The sequence below is a fragment of the Eschscholzia californica genome, unplaced genomic scaffold (assembly GCF_041429995.1).
Source record: "Eschscholzia californica isolate CP2 unplaced genomic scaffold, dmEscCali1.0.p SCAF_1, whole genome shotgun sequence".
Classification (NCBI taxonomy): domain Eukaryota; kingdom Viridiplantae; phylum Streptophyta; class Magnoliopsida; order Ranunculales; family Papaveraceae; genus Eschscholzia; species Eschscholzia californica.
The window spans coordinates 32,751,358-32,767,085 of record NW_028238198.1 but is presented as its reverse complement, the minus strand read 5'-3'; the positions used below and the strand labels follow the sequence as shown (position 1 = coordinate 32,767,085).

Here is a 15,728-nt window from a genome sequence, read left to right as displayed (position 1 = left end):
TGGACAAGACTTGAACCCGGGTCACAGACATGGATAATTAGATGACTTCCTAAAAAAGCTAAGAGAATAAACAGTGTAGTTGCACAGATCTGGGTATATATAGCTGATTGAGGTCTCTAAGAAAAATGAAACGGGCCCCTAATAATGGGGGGCCCAGTGCGGCCGCCCTGCCCGCACTGGGCCTTCCACGGGCCTGGACTCAACAAGTCGAAGAGTGTCTGAATGTTGTGTCTGAGAGAGAATTGTATTGGTGACACTGTCTGCAACGACGACTAGAAGAAAACCATTGCTGCGAGAGGGTACCTTCTACACCTTATGGGTTCTACTCTTTTTTGTGGTAAGAGCGACTCAAAGATGTTTGCTCGCTATCTTCGATATTTGATGGACTTGTCTAACGTCCTCAATACTCGTGAATGCTACAATCCTTATTTCTACCATCAGCTAGATCATGAATGACCAAATTGTGGTCTATGTTCCTCTTCTTTATGTAGTTCTTATCGTTTAATATGTCAAACAGTTATAGCTTGGAGTGACAGTAATGTTATGCCTTTGATGTTATAGGCATGGCCGACTTCTACTTTGACCTTGATCAGTCAGTTACGAACAAGGATTACGTGGTGGCCGAGTCGAACATGCCCTTGAAGAATTAATGGGCCAGGCATGGTAGAGGGGCCAACCAAGAGGATTGGCCAAGTCCAGCATGCCCGTGAAGCGTTAATGGGTCAGGCTATACAATCAAACTCATAAGAAATGGATGACAGTAACAAAACATAGTCATTTACTCAATTATATCTTGAAAAGCTATTTTGTCATTCGTTCCGTAATATAAGCGAAAACACTTTTCATGCAAGTCATCCCATTCGAAAATTTCCTTATTCTTCATTCCTAAACGTTTCTCATCCATTTCCCATTCGGAATTTTCCTTTCTCTTCATTCCTCTTCCGTATTTGCATCCCTCTCTTCTAACAATCAATTTGTCGTTAAGAAGAGATTTACCACCAAATTAGCTTTTATGACTCTTTACTTCTCTCGCTCGAAATCAAATTTACCCTTCTTTCCTGGTTTCTCTTATAATATCGAATTTCCTCAACTTTGGAGAATGAGATGAAACTCATACTTAGACCTATTCAAATTCTTTAACAATGTAGGTCTGAACTTCTCAAACTGTAATCAAATATAAATTTATACTATCAAGTCTCTCTACTGTCCAACTGTGCAATATCTCTTCTGTAATCAACTTTACAGTTTTTTTTTTGCTCCATTGCAGTTCAAGAGAAGTTCTGAACAGCAATGGGTATAGAGAAGTGTCAGCCCATTGCTTTCAGTTCGAGAGAAGTAGCGAACAACAATGGCTAAAAAACTTAAACACAGGTGTGGGGTGTCATTGGCGAAGATGGTAAAGCTAGGTTTAACACACTTAACCAATCTATGAAGCATATAATAAAAGATTTTAAAGAAATCAAACATGGAATTAACAAGAAAAATAGTCTAAATGCAGTCGATAATAAAACTTGGAAAATCAGCAACACATATTAGAATGTTGTTCCTGAAATAAAAAAAAACATAACTACCGTTGTTGCTTATAGCTTGTCCTCGTATTCAGAAAGTGGTGTCATCTGTTCCTTCAAACCCTTTCTCTTCCTGACGTCTGCAACTAGGACAGCAGCCTGGCTTCCAGCTTCATATGGATCAGAAGACATGACGTCCCAATGATCAAATACACACTGTGGGAAAGCCTGTCCTGATGTTGCAGCACGAAGCTGACTAGAAAACCCAAAGGACTCAACGACAGGAAGATAAGCCTTAATGTTGTAGAGTGGAGTACCCGGCCTCTGCATTTCTTCAAAGACGTGACCACGTTTCTGATTCAGAACCCCGTAAATACCACCAAGAGCCTGCTCTGGCGCCTGGATCTCCACTAGGTAGACTGGCTCCAATAGCCTGGGCTTGGCAGTGATTTGTGAGGCATAGATAGCTCTTCTGGCCGTGGGGATGACTTGTCCACCACCTCTGTGGATGGCATCAGCGTGGAGAACAACATCACATACTTCAAAACATATTCCCCTCATGTTTTCTTCAGCTAATGCTCCTTCCTTTGAAGCCCACTGGAACCCAGCAACGACAGAGTCCTTGATTTCATTAAGATACTGTACTCCCTTACACATGTCTACAACCATGTTTGGTCCGGTGGTCTCGGGCCCGAAACACCAGATCTTTTTGGCTAGATCCTTGTCCCATCCAAATTCCTCGGATAAGATCTTTGAGCGGACCTTGGGGTCGTCTCTTGGACCAATTCTGCCGTCGTCGATTGCCTCAGCAAGCCCATCTTCAAGGGGTCGTGCTTCCATGTACAAACGGTTGTGCTTATTTGGAGACTTGCTCATCACAGTTCTGCATGATTTGTCTAGAACAGTCTCACGGAAGGACACGACTGGGTCAGACTTGACTATTTCTGCTCCACCCATGAAATCATCTTGCAAGTCCTTCAAGCAGATCTCGAGGTGGAGTTCTCCTGCACCAGCAATAATGTGCTCCCCAGACTCCTCAATTGAACAGACAACCATAGGATCGGACTTGGCAAGACGCTTGAGTCCTTCAACAAGTTTGGGTAGGTCGGAAGCAACCTTGCACTGGACAGCGACACGGACAACAGGAGATACTGAAAATTTCATGGCTCTGATAGGATGGGCATCAACTTCTTTCTCATTTGTTAGAGTAGCATTCTTGGTGATAAATTGATCCAGACCCACCATAGCAACTGTGTTACCACAAGGTACATCCTCAACTGATTCTTGCCTCTTTCCCATCCAGATGACAGTCCTCTGGACACTTTTAGTATACAAGTCTTTCTTCTGGCCAGGAACAAAGTTAGGCCCCATGATTCGAACTTTCATACCAGTTGCAACCTTACCAGAGAAAACACGTCCAAAAGCAAAGAATCTACCCTTATCAGGTGCGGGAATCATCTTAGACACGTAAAGCATGAGGGGTCCTTCAGGATCACAGTTTCTGATAGCATTGGCATATTGGTCATCAAGAGGCCCCTCGTATAAGTTCTCAACACGGTATCTTTGAGCAGTGGAAGGAGATGGAAGGTGAAAGATCATCATTTCAAGTAGAGCAGTACTTGCTGGGAGCCATGTTTGCATCACACGCTTCATCAAGGGTTTACCGAGCAGATCTTTCTCCTCAGATTTCATTGTAACTCCAAGCTTCTGCAACATAGGCCACAACTTGTCCTTCTGGTCGTTCATGCAAGTGTTAATAATCTGCTTAATAGGTTCATAACAGAACTGGACGAACCCACGCTTGCAAGTTGGAGATCCAGTGTTCTTGCTGGTCCATTTCTTGGTTGCCGGGTCAAAGAAGTTCTCACCCCACAGCCTCTCCATCATCTTAGTCACATCAACTCCGAACTTCGATGCATACATGTTGGCGAAATTGGTCAGAGTGAAAGCCCACCCGTGCAAACCAGCAGAGAAGGCAACAGTTCCTTTCTCAGGGTAAACTTGGACATCACCGAGAAGTGGGTCTTCATAGGTAGCCATAATGACATTGGCATTCTCAATGACCCTCTGGAAGGTCTGATAAGCCTCCTCTCCGTCAACCTGTAATTCGAGAAAGCACCTGTCCATCTTGTTAACAGTTAAAACGGGCCTAATCCTTTCTCCAAGGGCCTGGCGAAGGACAGTCTCGGTTTGGACACAAACACCTTCAATGCAATCGACAACCACAAGGGCACCATCAGTAATACGCAATGCAGCTGTGACCTCAGAAGAGAAGTCAACGTGACCAGGTGAATCAATAAGGTTGATGAGATACTCATTCCCCATTCTTTCTCCCTTGAAGGCCTTCAAAGAAGCGTCGGTCATCTCGTAATAGAGAGAGATACCGGTGGACTTGATTGTAATACCACGCTCGGCCTCATCAGCACGAGTATCGGTCATTCGTACATCTCCAGCAACTTCTTGTGCGATGATACCAGCAGCGGCCACCAAAGAATCGGTAAGAGTGGATTTCCCTACAAGAAACAAACAACAATCACATAAATATTGGTATTTGATCGTTTTAAGCGTACCCAATAAACAACCATTTCTATAACTACAACGACCGTAGATGATACAAGGTATTCTAGTAACAAGAAAAAATCAGTTCGGGTCCATAATAGCGAATACAGAAAGGAAATTGCAGTGTTTCAATTTCATACCATGATCGACGTGGGCAATGACAGACATATTACGGATGTTGTGTTTCAGGTCCATAATCCTGCGTAGCTCTTCTGCTGTGAACTTCACCTGTAAAACATATGAAGAAAGAAAAACTCATCAGAAATTTAAGCAAGCAAACAAACAATAGATCTGCAATAGAAACTTAAAATACTACAAAAAACTTACCATTTTTACTCCTTTTCTATATCAAAGGGATAAACTATCTGTATGAGAAACGTTCCTGAAATGTCAAAATAACAACATAAAATTCACGTTAAAACCTAATCGTAACAATAGAATTCAATAACGTTGAAAGTCAGCTCAAATCACTGAAACTAGATTTGGTTTATCGATTTTATGGCCATAAATTAATATATTTAGATTTAGAACGTTGAATCAAACCAAAAACCAGATCTATTATCAACAAAAATTCCAAGCAAATGAAGATAGTAAGGAGTGTATAAAACTGGAATCAATCATCAGAGAAGAATGATACATATCGATAAACCAAATTAAAAATGCAAAACCTAATTTAGAGAGAGAGGGAGAAGGATACCTCTGGAGCGGCTACGGAGGTTCAGCAGCGGATGAAGAAAAAGAGATGACCAAGCGAGAGAGGGTAACCTAAATACTAACTGATGATAGATCAAAATTCCCTAGGGTTCAAGACGTAGTAACTAGGCCTGGACCCAACCTCTCAGTTTGAAGCCCATATTTGGCCCCAAGAATGGTACTTTTAATTGCCACTGCTCGTGTAGAGAAAGTGTATTTTTGGTGTCCTCTAACCTTCCACGTCTCGTTGTCGTATTCAGGCTTTACTTGAAGCTCGAGCAGATCAATCTTATTTAGTCGATACTAATGGCCCAAACTTCAGATAAGGTAAGGGCTTAGGTTGGGTAAATATGGAATGGTATTCACTTCCCGTGCCTTTAGGCAAGTGCCGAGTTGATGTTTGTGGACCTCTCTTATTGTCCTGAGACCTAGAGTAGAGCTCCTAATGGGACTGACCTGATTTACCTTAGAGCTAGAGTAGGGCCTAAGGTCTCTAAAAGACTCGTGCCAACCTCCAGTGTTTAGACTTAGGTGACATGGCTCTTTCGCATTCACCTCCCTTATGACTTGGATACGGGTCGATTCGAGCGTTTCTCGACCCTTCTAAATTGACTTTTAGGCTTAGCAAAAACTGAACATTATTTGGCTCACCATTGTCGACGAAGAAAGATCGCTAAAAGAAGGACAAACTAAAAATACTCGAGTGGGAAAAGAAGAAGAAAATAAAGAGAACGACAACCCCCCCCCCCCCTTTATAGCCGGATGAGGCGGCTATAGAACTTGGAGCAACAAAAGATCCTTGAAGATGCATGCGCCGGTTAAAGAATACTGGAAGTTCAGATGTAGAAAACTTGCATCTAGACCCAAAGCTAGACCAAGATCCTTCAAGAAAATAAACGAGACCAAGTAAACCGATTTTGTCCTAAGGTACCATTTCCCTTAGAAAACTAGCTCTTCGTTTAATTCCATATTGACATGAATGACCAACCATGGCAAGTGAATGACAATGATTAGTTCTTCTATTCCCAAGTTTTTCTATTTTAGCTAAGGAGTGAGGGGGGACTCATGTTAAGTATTGGTTAACATTGACCAAGTAAAAAAAACTAACAAATTGACCGAGAACATACCGAGATGTGGATCTGACAAAACTTTGCCGCCTGACCCTGACATGAGATGTCGGCAAGAGTGTTATAGCAGCTTAAACCCTACACTGGCATAAAGGCAAGCAAAGAGTAAAGCCGAGTCATCTCTAGTAAGAGCTTAAGTTTGGTCTTATCTAAACAGTACAAGGATGTTTGCAGGAGTCAGCTTCACACCTTAAGCCTAAGATGGGAAGTTGGATTCAAGTCAGCTCTGCAACCGAAACCATGCTCTGGTCAGAGACTCAATCTATTTAACATAACACCAACGAAGTAGAAGACCAAATAGAGCCAAAGATCCACTTTTCAAACATGAACCGTTATGTGTCATAAAATCTATCAGTATCAGAAGACAAGCACTCATCATATATATTCCTCTCAACTTCCACAGGTATGTAGGTATCATCAAGATAGTTGTCTTACTACCACATCATCTCAGTTATTGCATCACCTCAACTCATCCAAACCTATATAAACGTAACAAGTTTAACCTAAAAGATCTTATTCTAAACTCAGACTTGGTGAACTCTTTATTTTAACGGTGAAAACACCTCAGTAAAGTGTTTTGTAGGTTTGATCACCCTAATCAAACTGGAATTTGAGAAAGAGTTTATTGTCCAATCAGAAATCTTAATCATCTGAAAGATAACCAAAGAAACCACTTTTCTACATCAGCAGCTCAACGCATAGATGGACTTACTGGAATTGAGCTCCGAAGGTCAGTAAGCCTCGCGTTGTAGAGGTAGATTGGGCTCGCGTTCTGGAGGTCGGACGGTTTTGCATGTTTCAGCGAAGTCTGCAGGCCACATGGATCATGGTCGTCGATGTGCTTTGTTGGGTGGCTTTAGGCCACTAGTTGTGGTGTTACAAAGGCTCTTCGTCTAGTTCGCTCAAATACGAATTTGCCCGTACAATCCGCTAATTAAAGTCTCTCTAGTTTTCATAAGAGATACAGTTACATATATATTGCCATAGTTGTTTCTCATAACATAAAAAAGTCGTCCAAAGCCTGTATCATTTGGTACTACACGCCAAAACATTTTTATGACTCTATACTTAGAAGTACATTTTGTAGTATACTTCTTATAAAAGATAAACATAAATCTTAAACTTGATTCTTTACTTCTGCCCGTGGATATCAATTTATCATTCTTTCTGTGGTTCCTCTTGGAATATCCAATTTACTCAACCCAAGAGGATTAGCTAAGCTGACATCTTAAACCGTTCGTTTTTGCTCCGTTGCTTTAAGCTCGAGAGAAGTTGCAGCAAACAATGGCTAAAGAAGCTTATGCTGGTGTGGGGTGTTAGTGGTCAGATGGTGAGGTAGGGAACAACTTGACTGGATAGTGTTCATGAATGCAGATTCCTTTTTTTTATACCTAGAAATAATGCATAAATAATTGATTTGAGATTAAAAGTTCACTACAAACCCATAACATAATGTCATTGTGATAAAATTTTAATATTGCTTTTAAGTTTTAACATAGAATGTGTATGATGAAGAGGTTGTTCATCTAACTAAACTTAGATCATAGGGCTCATTTGATTCTACTTTTTTAATCATTGCTCATCTTCTTCTCTTTTTAAGAACTAAACCTGTTTAAAAATGAAAGATATAATGATTATTTGAGAGGATGATCTGATGTCAGAGGAAGACTGGTAAATTGTTGTTAAGTTTAAAAAACGCAAATATATATATATATCTATTATATATATCTACTAGGTGTCCACCGCGCCCTACGGGCGTGGTAGATCCCTTTTGGCAGGTACGTGTATTGACGGCGTAGCGAAAAGGGATCTACCGCAGCCGTAGGACGCGGTGGACACCTAGTTGTTAAAAGAAGGGATAACCAACTATTATGAAAAAAGTAGTTAACTTAAAAAGTTCACTTCAAATGTGTATAAAAGAGACATCATACATTATCAAATAATTATAACCATTATTTCAACATAAAATAATAACTACAACCAACCAAACTTGATGAATATTTCGACAAAGAGAAAACACAGAGTATTTAGGGTGAAGATGATGATATATAATTCAAATATCCAATTTGAGACAAAATAGTTTGACTACATTCATTATATCATTCTCCTGCTATAGAACTAAGACTACAATTAAGGTACGATATTTGAGACAAAATATTTGGACTACATTGATTATATCATTCTCCTGCAAATAGTTATAAATAATTTAATTTTAAAAGTTGAACTCTGTACATGGTTGTAATATATCTGAATAGATACATCAAGATTTCTTAAACCAATAAAACATTAAAAATGTACGGAAAAATAAATAGTTCTTTCTAGATAACTACTCTCACTCAAAACAAAAAAAGAAAAACAATGATTTACAACATAGAATTGAAATTAAAAATATATTAATGCATTTACAGTGAAGAGAGGAGCATAGTAAGGATAACCGCCAAACAACGATTACAATATGAGTTACCCTAAAGAGATGGAAAGACGGAGAAACCACAAATTAACAAAGAAGAAACAATTATACATAACAATTAAGAACAACAGTGAGAAGAAGAGCAAGAGAGGAGAAGATTAATGCACAATGAAGATGGTGAAATAGCCTTCTTTCATTGGAGTCTGCTTCATCTCAGTAATCAATTTAAAGTCCTGCACATAAATAAGAGAATTCAAACATCAGAAAAAAAAGAGAATTCAATCATTAGAAAAAGTAAATAAGAGAATTCAAACATTAGAAGAAACAAAACATAAATTAAAAAGATAAGAGAATTCATACATTAGAAAAAATAAGTATTTTAAAGAGGAGAAATTGAAAGTGGGTAGTTAATTGTTATACATACAGAGAGAGACAAATACGTGTAACCACTAAGACTAAATTAAAGGAAGAGAACTTAACGGGTCACGGGTGGTTAGTAACTACTCACCTAGTTCAACAATTCAACAAAAAAAAAAAAAAACTACTCACCTAAATACGTGGAATGTAGCTTAACCGTTAAATAAAAAAAATTCAGATTACAATCCGAGAGACACGAATATCTCAGACATAAATCGACGGTCCACCTCATAAAACACCATTGTGTTTTATATAATAGATATAATAGATAGATTATATACAGCACAATGGTGTTTTTTGAGCTCGGTCGTAGATTTATCTCTGGGATATTCGTGTTCGTTGGATTTTCATTAGTTTTGATAATTGATTTATGATTTTCATTTGCAGGTTTAGATAACATTGCTCCACAGGTGCAGGTTTAAATCAATCACATTTCATCCATATTTTCAGAGAAAAATGTGCTAAATGGTTATCTTTACAAAAACTGTAACTCCTTTATTAGATTTTACTTCATCAGCATCAGAGACAGTTTATTAGATTTACCTATTCAAGTTTTATTAGATTTTCCTGTTTTATAGGACATTAAATTTAGATTTACCTATTCAAGTTTGATTCTACTTTTTTTTTCGGACTAATTTTGTTTCTTACTAATTTTATTTAGCTTCAATGTAGTCTTGCTGTCGAAGTATTCGAAGAAATATCTGTATCAAATTTCGTATCAAGGGCGAGAATTATTTTCAACAACAAAAAGAGAGAGAGGGAAAACAATTACAATAAGAAATGAAGAGAGTGCAAGTAATGGATACTGTAAAGTATTGAAAAGAAACACGTGTTTCCTTATTATTTTTGTGTAGTTACTATTTTTACTTCTCTTAAAAGAAAACTGTTCATGTTAGTATTATTTATAGGGAATTTTTATAGGCAATGCCCAAACATATTAAAGGCAATGTGTTTTTTTATCTAGGATTTGGTCAAAACAAGTTGACCAAGTATTGTTAGAGGCAATTCTGAAATTTGAGGGTGTTTGTCACCCACGTTTTCTTTTTCACTTGTTCGAGCAAATTGACGCCCGGAGTTCGGCCGACAACTCCCTTCGACGACCTTAATTTTTCTTTATACCTTCTTCTCCTATTCTTCTTCATCTTCCTTCATCTACTCTTATCTTTTCTTTCTCTACTCAAATTTCATTGCCCTAAGTTGTTAATTCTTTTCTATCAATCTCCTCTTTTTCTCTTTTAGGATTCTTCAATTTTTCCTCTCTCTCTAACCGACTTCCACTTTTCATAACTCCTTAAAACTTACCGTTTCTTGAATACAGAAAAGCGGAAGATAATTATCTTGCCCTAAATTATCTCAACTAAAGTTACCCAGATGCAAATCGAACCCGTTTATCACTCAGAGATCCTCATTCAGTTATTTTCTCTCTTCCTAACCGGCTTCCACTATCTCTATATCTTTCTTAAAACCAATGTTTCGTGAATATAGAAAATTCGTATAACTATCTTACCCTAAATTAACTGAAGTAAAATTACCCAGATCCAAACCTAATTCGATTATCACTCAGAAGTAAAATTAACTGAAGTAAAATTACCCAATCTTCTCCCTAGAAAAGTTATAAATACAGAACAATGCCGAATCTTTTGGAAGAATGAAAGAAGATGAGGGTAAAAGTTGTATGGAGTTATTCGAGCAGAGTAATTTTATTGAAAATAATATACATGTAATTGTTTATTATTTTGTATTGTTTTCTTACCACATTTGTTGTTATTTTTCTGTAATTTTCTCTTCGTTTTCTTTGTTGCAAGTGCAATTTTCTCTCTATCAAGTGTACCTATGTTTACTATTTTTGGTTTGTTTAATTAATGAGAGGTTGTCATATTTCATGTTTCTCATGATAGTTAATTTAGAAGAAATCAATCCAAGGTCTCTAATTCTGTTTAGTTTTTCTACTTCTTTAATAGTTTTTTTTGTGTAATATTTATGAAACTGTAATTAATTGTCTTTCTAAATTTATTTCATTGTTCATCTTTCTCACCTTGTCATGTGAATTTTAAGTCAGTTTAAGAGTTTTTGATTTTTCATGCCTATCTTTATTGCAACGAAAAAATGTCTCTGTACATTTTATGTATTGGATTTGTAATTAATTTTTAATTTTTAATTTTTTATGTTCTTTGAAATTACAGGAGAGCGCTACAATGTATTGAATATGAAGTAAGACAAAAGATGGTCTTACTTTTTTTTAAGTGTACTATAGGTCGATTGAATTGTATTTTTCTTTGATTAAAATCTTGGATGAGTAATTTCAAAGTTAAAATGAAGTTAGAGTGTTTTACTTCAGATGAGATTTTCTTCATTTCTACTACTAAAGAAAAGTATTTCTTTTTTCCCAAACATGGTAGTTGGTTATACCTTCATATAACTAGGTGTCCACCGCATTTCTCTCATGGTCATGTGAATTTTAAGTCATTTTTAGAGTTTTTGATCTTTCATGCCCATGAAACAAAAAAAATGTCTCTCTCTACATTTTATGTATTGGATTTGTAATTAATTCTTAATTTTTTATGTTCTTTTAAATCACAGGAGAGCGCTACAATGTATTGAATATCAAGTAAGAAAAAAGATGTAGTCTTACTTTTTTTAAGTGTACCATATGTCGGTTAAATTTTATTTTTCTTTGATTAATGTCTTAGTTGAGTAACTTCAAAGTTAAAATGAATTAGTTAGAGTGTTTTACTTCAGATAAGATTTTCCACCATTTCTACTACTAAAGAAAAGTATTTCTTTTTTTCCAAACATGGTAGTTGGTTATACCTGCATATAACTAGGTGTCCACCGCACCCTACGGATGGTGTATAAATGAATATCGCGGTACACACATGCTTAGGTGTTTATACGACCCAGACAAAAACGTACCACTACTACGTGCTCCACCGCGACAGGGAGATTCACTTGCCACATATTTTTACAGGTTGACTGACAACGGCGTTAGCCAAATGGGATCTACCGCGTCCGTAGGGCGCGGTGGACACCTAGTATATATATATATATATATTGACTAAATCAACAATTCGAACTTGAGATGTAATGGATGGACACAACCAATTCACGCAGTTTAAATGACCGTAAATACCATGTTTTACATCTATTCAGTAACATTCATTGTGCCATTCAGTTTTTGCTCCCAATTTAAAAGATGAATCTTATGGCAGTTAAGTTAAATTCATTGAGGAATTTTGTCAACCAAGTTTGTGATGATAATTTAAATAAATCTTATGGCAATTTTTTTTTTTGTCGAAAAAAATCTGATGGCAATTACCAAGTAGAATACAAACAATGTAGGATAGGAGGAAAGGTAATAAAGATGTAAAATCCACGAAAATAATAACTATAACAATTTACAGATATTCAGTACAATACACTAAGTAATTTTACGAAATAGAACAATACTTGGATTAGTCGAAGATGAAATGCTGGAATCACTTTCTTCCGACAACCAAAAATTTATTAATACACAGAGAAAGAAACAAATTAAAGAGAGAGGATTAGATGAAAAATAGAACAATTTAAACTAAAATAATTAAATTTATTGAGCGATTATGTAGAAATTTAAGCCGGAATATATATAGTAAAATCTGAAATTGAAACCAAATTAATTAAATTTAGCCATTGAGAGAGGAGGTGAGAGAGATATCACATACAAATTGAAAGAGGAAGAGATAGAGGCTAGGGGTTACATGGAAGGGTGAATGATTCAAGAGTTGCTAGTGGTGTCCATGTCATCTTAGACATGTCATAGTCATCACATTCATACATTAATTTTATCCTAGTCATATTGATGTGTTTTGTGTAATAGATATTTTAATTAGTATTATCTATTCAAATTTGTAGATATGAAGTAGTAACGCAATACACCAATTTAAGTTGTACTAGGGTATATCCCGTGCCCTAGGGCACGGACGCTTGTATCAATCAAATGTTACGAAATTTCTTGTTATATTTTATCGAGATAGAAAGATTTTTATTAGTTATTATTTTTTTTGTTTCTTTTATCTTAAATTAGTTATTATTTTATTGAAAGAGATAGATTTTAATTTCTTTTATTAATCCACCACCATTATTTTAATTTCTTTTCTTGATAATAGAGATTTTAATTTCTATTTTTGTTTCAGACCGTTTTCCCAGCCCTAGGGTATATCCCGTGCCTTAGGGCACGGACACTTGTATCAATCAAATGTTACGAAATTTATTGTTATGTTTTATAGAGAGAGAGAGAGAGAGATTTTTATTAGTTATTATTTTTTTGTATTATGTTTTTGTTTCTTTTCTCTTAAATAAGTTATTATTTTACTGAGAGAGAGAGAGTTTTTAATTTCTTTTTTTAACCCTTGAAATTTATTTTGTTTATTTTTTTTCTTAAATTAGTTATTTTGTTTCTAAGAAGGAAAAGATTATTGTTTGCTAAATAGGTAACTTTATCTCTACGAACGACTATATTTTAAATTTTGAGAAAGGCTTCTAGACAATATCCTTTATTAAAAAAGGATGTTTGTCCTAGTCATCGTTTTCCCTTCTGTTTTATTATATAGATTTAAAGATTTAAAAGAAATAAAACTCTCTGCTATTTTATTTTTATTTTTTAGATGTTATGAAATCGATTTTGAATGAACAACGAACGAGAGAGAAAAGAAAAAAAATCAGAGATAGGGAGAGAGAAGAGAGTGAGAGAGAGAGATTTAAGTTCGAGCAAGAGCTGCTATAGTGGTGGTTGAAACCTAATTTAATTTTTTTAGTTAAAAAATTATGAGAAAGACGACTTTAATATTAGTCATTATAATATTTTATTAAGGATTATTTTGTCCCATCCGTATTAAATGATATCATTTTCGAGAATGACAATCACAAACCCAGTCACCTCCCTTGAGGAGAATCCCATTCCTAGAGGAATAGGATTCCCCATACATTCCCACGACCCACACTACTGTCACGATTGTGATTCCCATGAATCACATTCCATTCCTACGTGCTTCCCGCGCGCCAAATCAAACATCGGTTTACCAAGAAAAATAGTGGAATCCCTAACAAAACTATAACAACAAAAAAGAAGTTCCACGTACCAAAATTTGATTGACGCAGCGAAAAAACTGATAAAAGCCTTAGAACTCCGTCTAAAGACTATAAAACTGAAGTTAATAAGAATAAACTAAAAAACTGAATATTATTGATCAACTTGAATCAATAAAACAACTCCTAGATCCCCCTTTATATAGACTTAGGGTTTCCTTAACCTAATCAAACTCAAATAACAATTTCTTATAAATAAAATACTACTTTCCTAAACCTAATCAAATTCTAATAACAACTTCTAAATAAATAAAACACTAGAATCTAAAACCTAAAAGGTTTCCTAAATATAAAACTGCTAAATATAATAATTCTCTACGAACAAAAATATTATACTACTAAATAACTAGATTTTAAGATTTCCAAGATACTTGGAATATCTCATGAAAATCTCCTTGCATCAGTCTCCTCCACTTCAAAGAAACTCACCTCGAGTTTACTGATTGATTGGAAGGTTGTCTTGAATGGTACACCCATGAGAAAACTTTGTCGTGAAAGTGCATGGGAGTCACCAAACTATCAGATTGGACGGGAGACTTTATTAAGTCACATAAAATTTTCTGACTATAATTGTGATGTACTTCAAACTCCCTTTTTACTCCAAAAATATACTTGTATAGATCACGAGTATAGTGGTTGAAAATTACGAACTTCGATGAAGACTTTTCAATAAAATTACTTATCAATCTATGTGAAACAATTTGAGATTCGCAAAAATCTGAGAACGGATCTTCGTATGAAGGAAATTTAACTGGACTGAAGTCTAAATTGTCAAGCTTCTCACCTTTTTTTGAATCAACTTCCTTTGGCTCAATTTTCTGAACCACTTCAATTTCCTGAACAACGTTCTTTCTCTCAATTTCCTGAACAACTTCCTTTAACTCAATTTTCTTAACAACTCTCTTTCACTCAATTTCTTGAACAACTTCTTTTATCTCAATTTCCTGAACCAATTCTTCAGAAACAATTTCCTTATTGTGTATATTGATATTAAAAAACTTATCCTTGAACACGATAACGTCGGATTTTGCTTCATAAATAATAATGTTTGAATCGGCTATGGTGACAATTCGTGGTGGTTCAACATTCTCTAATGGTGTTTCTTTTATCCTTTTTGTATTAAAGCGAGGTTGTTCTTCTCTCTGAAATCCAAAGTTCCTATTTTCCCGCTCACTAGGTTCAGCTTTTAAGGCCAAGTTATATGCGTCTTGAATAGTCCATAAATTAACAAACTCACCTTTTCTTTCAAACTACATCTCAAGCTAAATTTTAATCCGTTCAGAAATCGATCTATTAAAACATTATCAGGTTCAGTAAAGTTTTCTCTACTGTTTCTTTGAGCCAACTTCGAGAACTCCTCATAATATTCACCCACTTAACGCAATCTTTGTCTACAGTTCTGGTATATCCTGAACAACTGTTGTTGATAATCAGGAGATAAGAACCTATCTCTCATGTTCTCTTTCATAGACGACCAATTCTGGATTGGAGCCTTTCCTTGCCCCTTTCGTTGACATTGTAATTCATCCCACCAAACCGCAACACTTCCTTTGAGTCTACAAGCGATAATGTTTACCATCTGTTCGTCAGGAACAGTATAGGACATATCCACTTGTCGCTCCACCTCATGTAGCCAATCAAGGAATTCTTCGATCGACAAATAGCCACTGAAGATTGGAATTTATGCCTTGATTTTGTATTCATCATAATCTCTGCGTGGGTAATGTTGGTTAGGATAATAGTTACCATCACGTTCTTGGTTTCCAGCATATTGTTGAAGTATTTGTGCTCTGCCTTCGTTTCCATTAGCATCTTGGTTGTGGGCGAATCCCTCAACACGTTCTCTGTTAATAGGTTGCCTAGGGTTTATGTTGACATTCAGGTTGTTAATCA

At 36.1% G+C, this 15,728-nt stretch overlaps 1 protein-coding gene across 1 annotated transcript; it reads right to left on the bottom strand.

The window, feature by feature from the left end:
- Positions 1-1,448: 1,448 nt before the first annotated feature.
- LOC147566182 (elongation factor 2) lies at positions 1,449-4,842 on the bottom strand. The gene is made up of 4 exons (XM_086652678.1): positions 4,765-4,842; positions 4,395-4,449; positions 4,208-4,295; positions 1,449-4,021 (listed from the first exon to the last, which is right to left on the bottom strand). The coding sequence occupies exons 2-4, from the start codon at positions 4,395-4,397 to the stop codon at positions 1,581-1,583; spliced, it is 2,532 nt and encodes an 843-aa protein (XP_086508804.1). The 5' UTR covers positions 4,398-4,449; positions 4,765-4,842; the 3' UTR covers positions 1,449-1,580.
- Between the last annotated feature and the right edge of the window lie 10,886 nt (positions 4,843-15,728).

Bases quoted from the DNA above. Each gene is read 5' to 3' on its own strand.
- LOC147566182 (XM_086652678.1), bottom strand. The intron at 4,022-4,207 runs GTATGAAATTGA...TGTTTCTTGTAG, and splicing joins CATTGCCCACGTCGATCATG to GGAAATCCACTCTTACCGAT.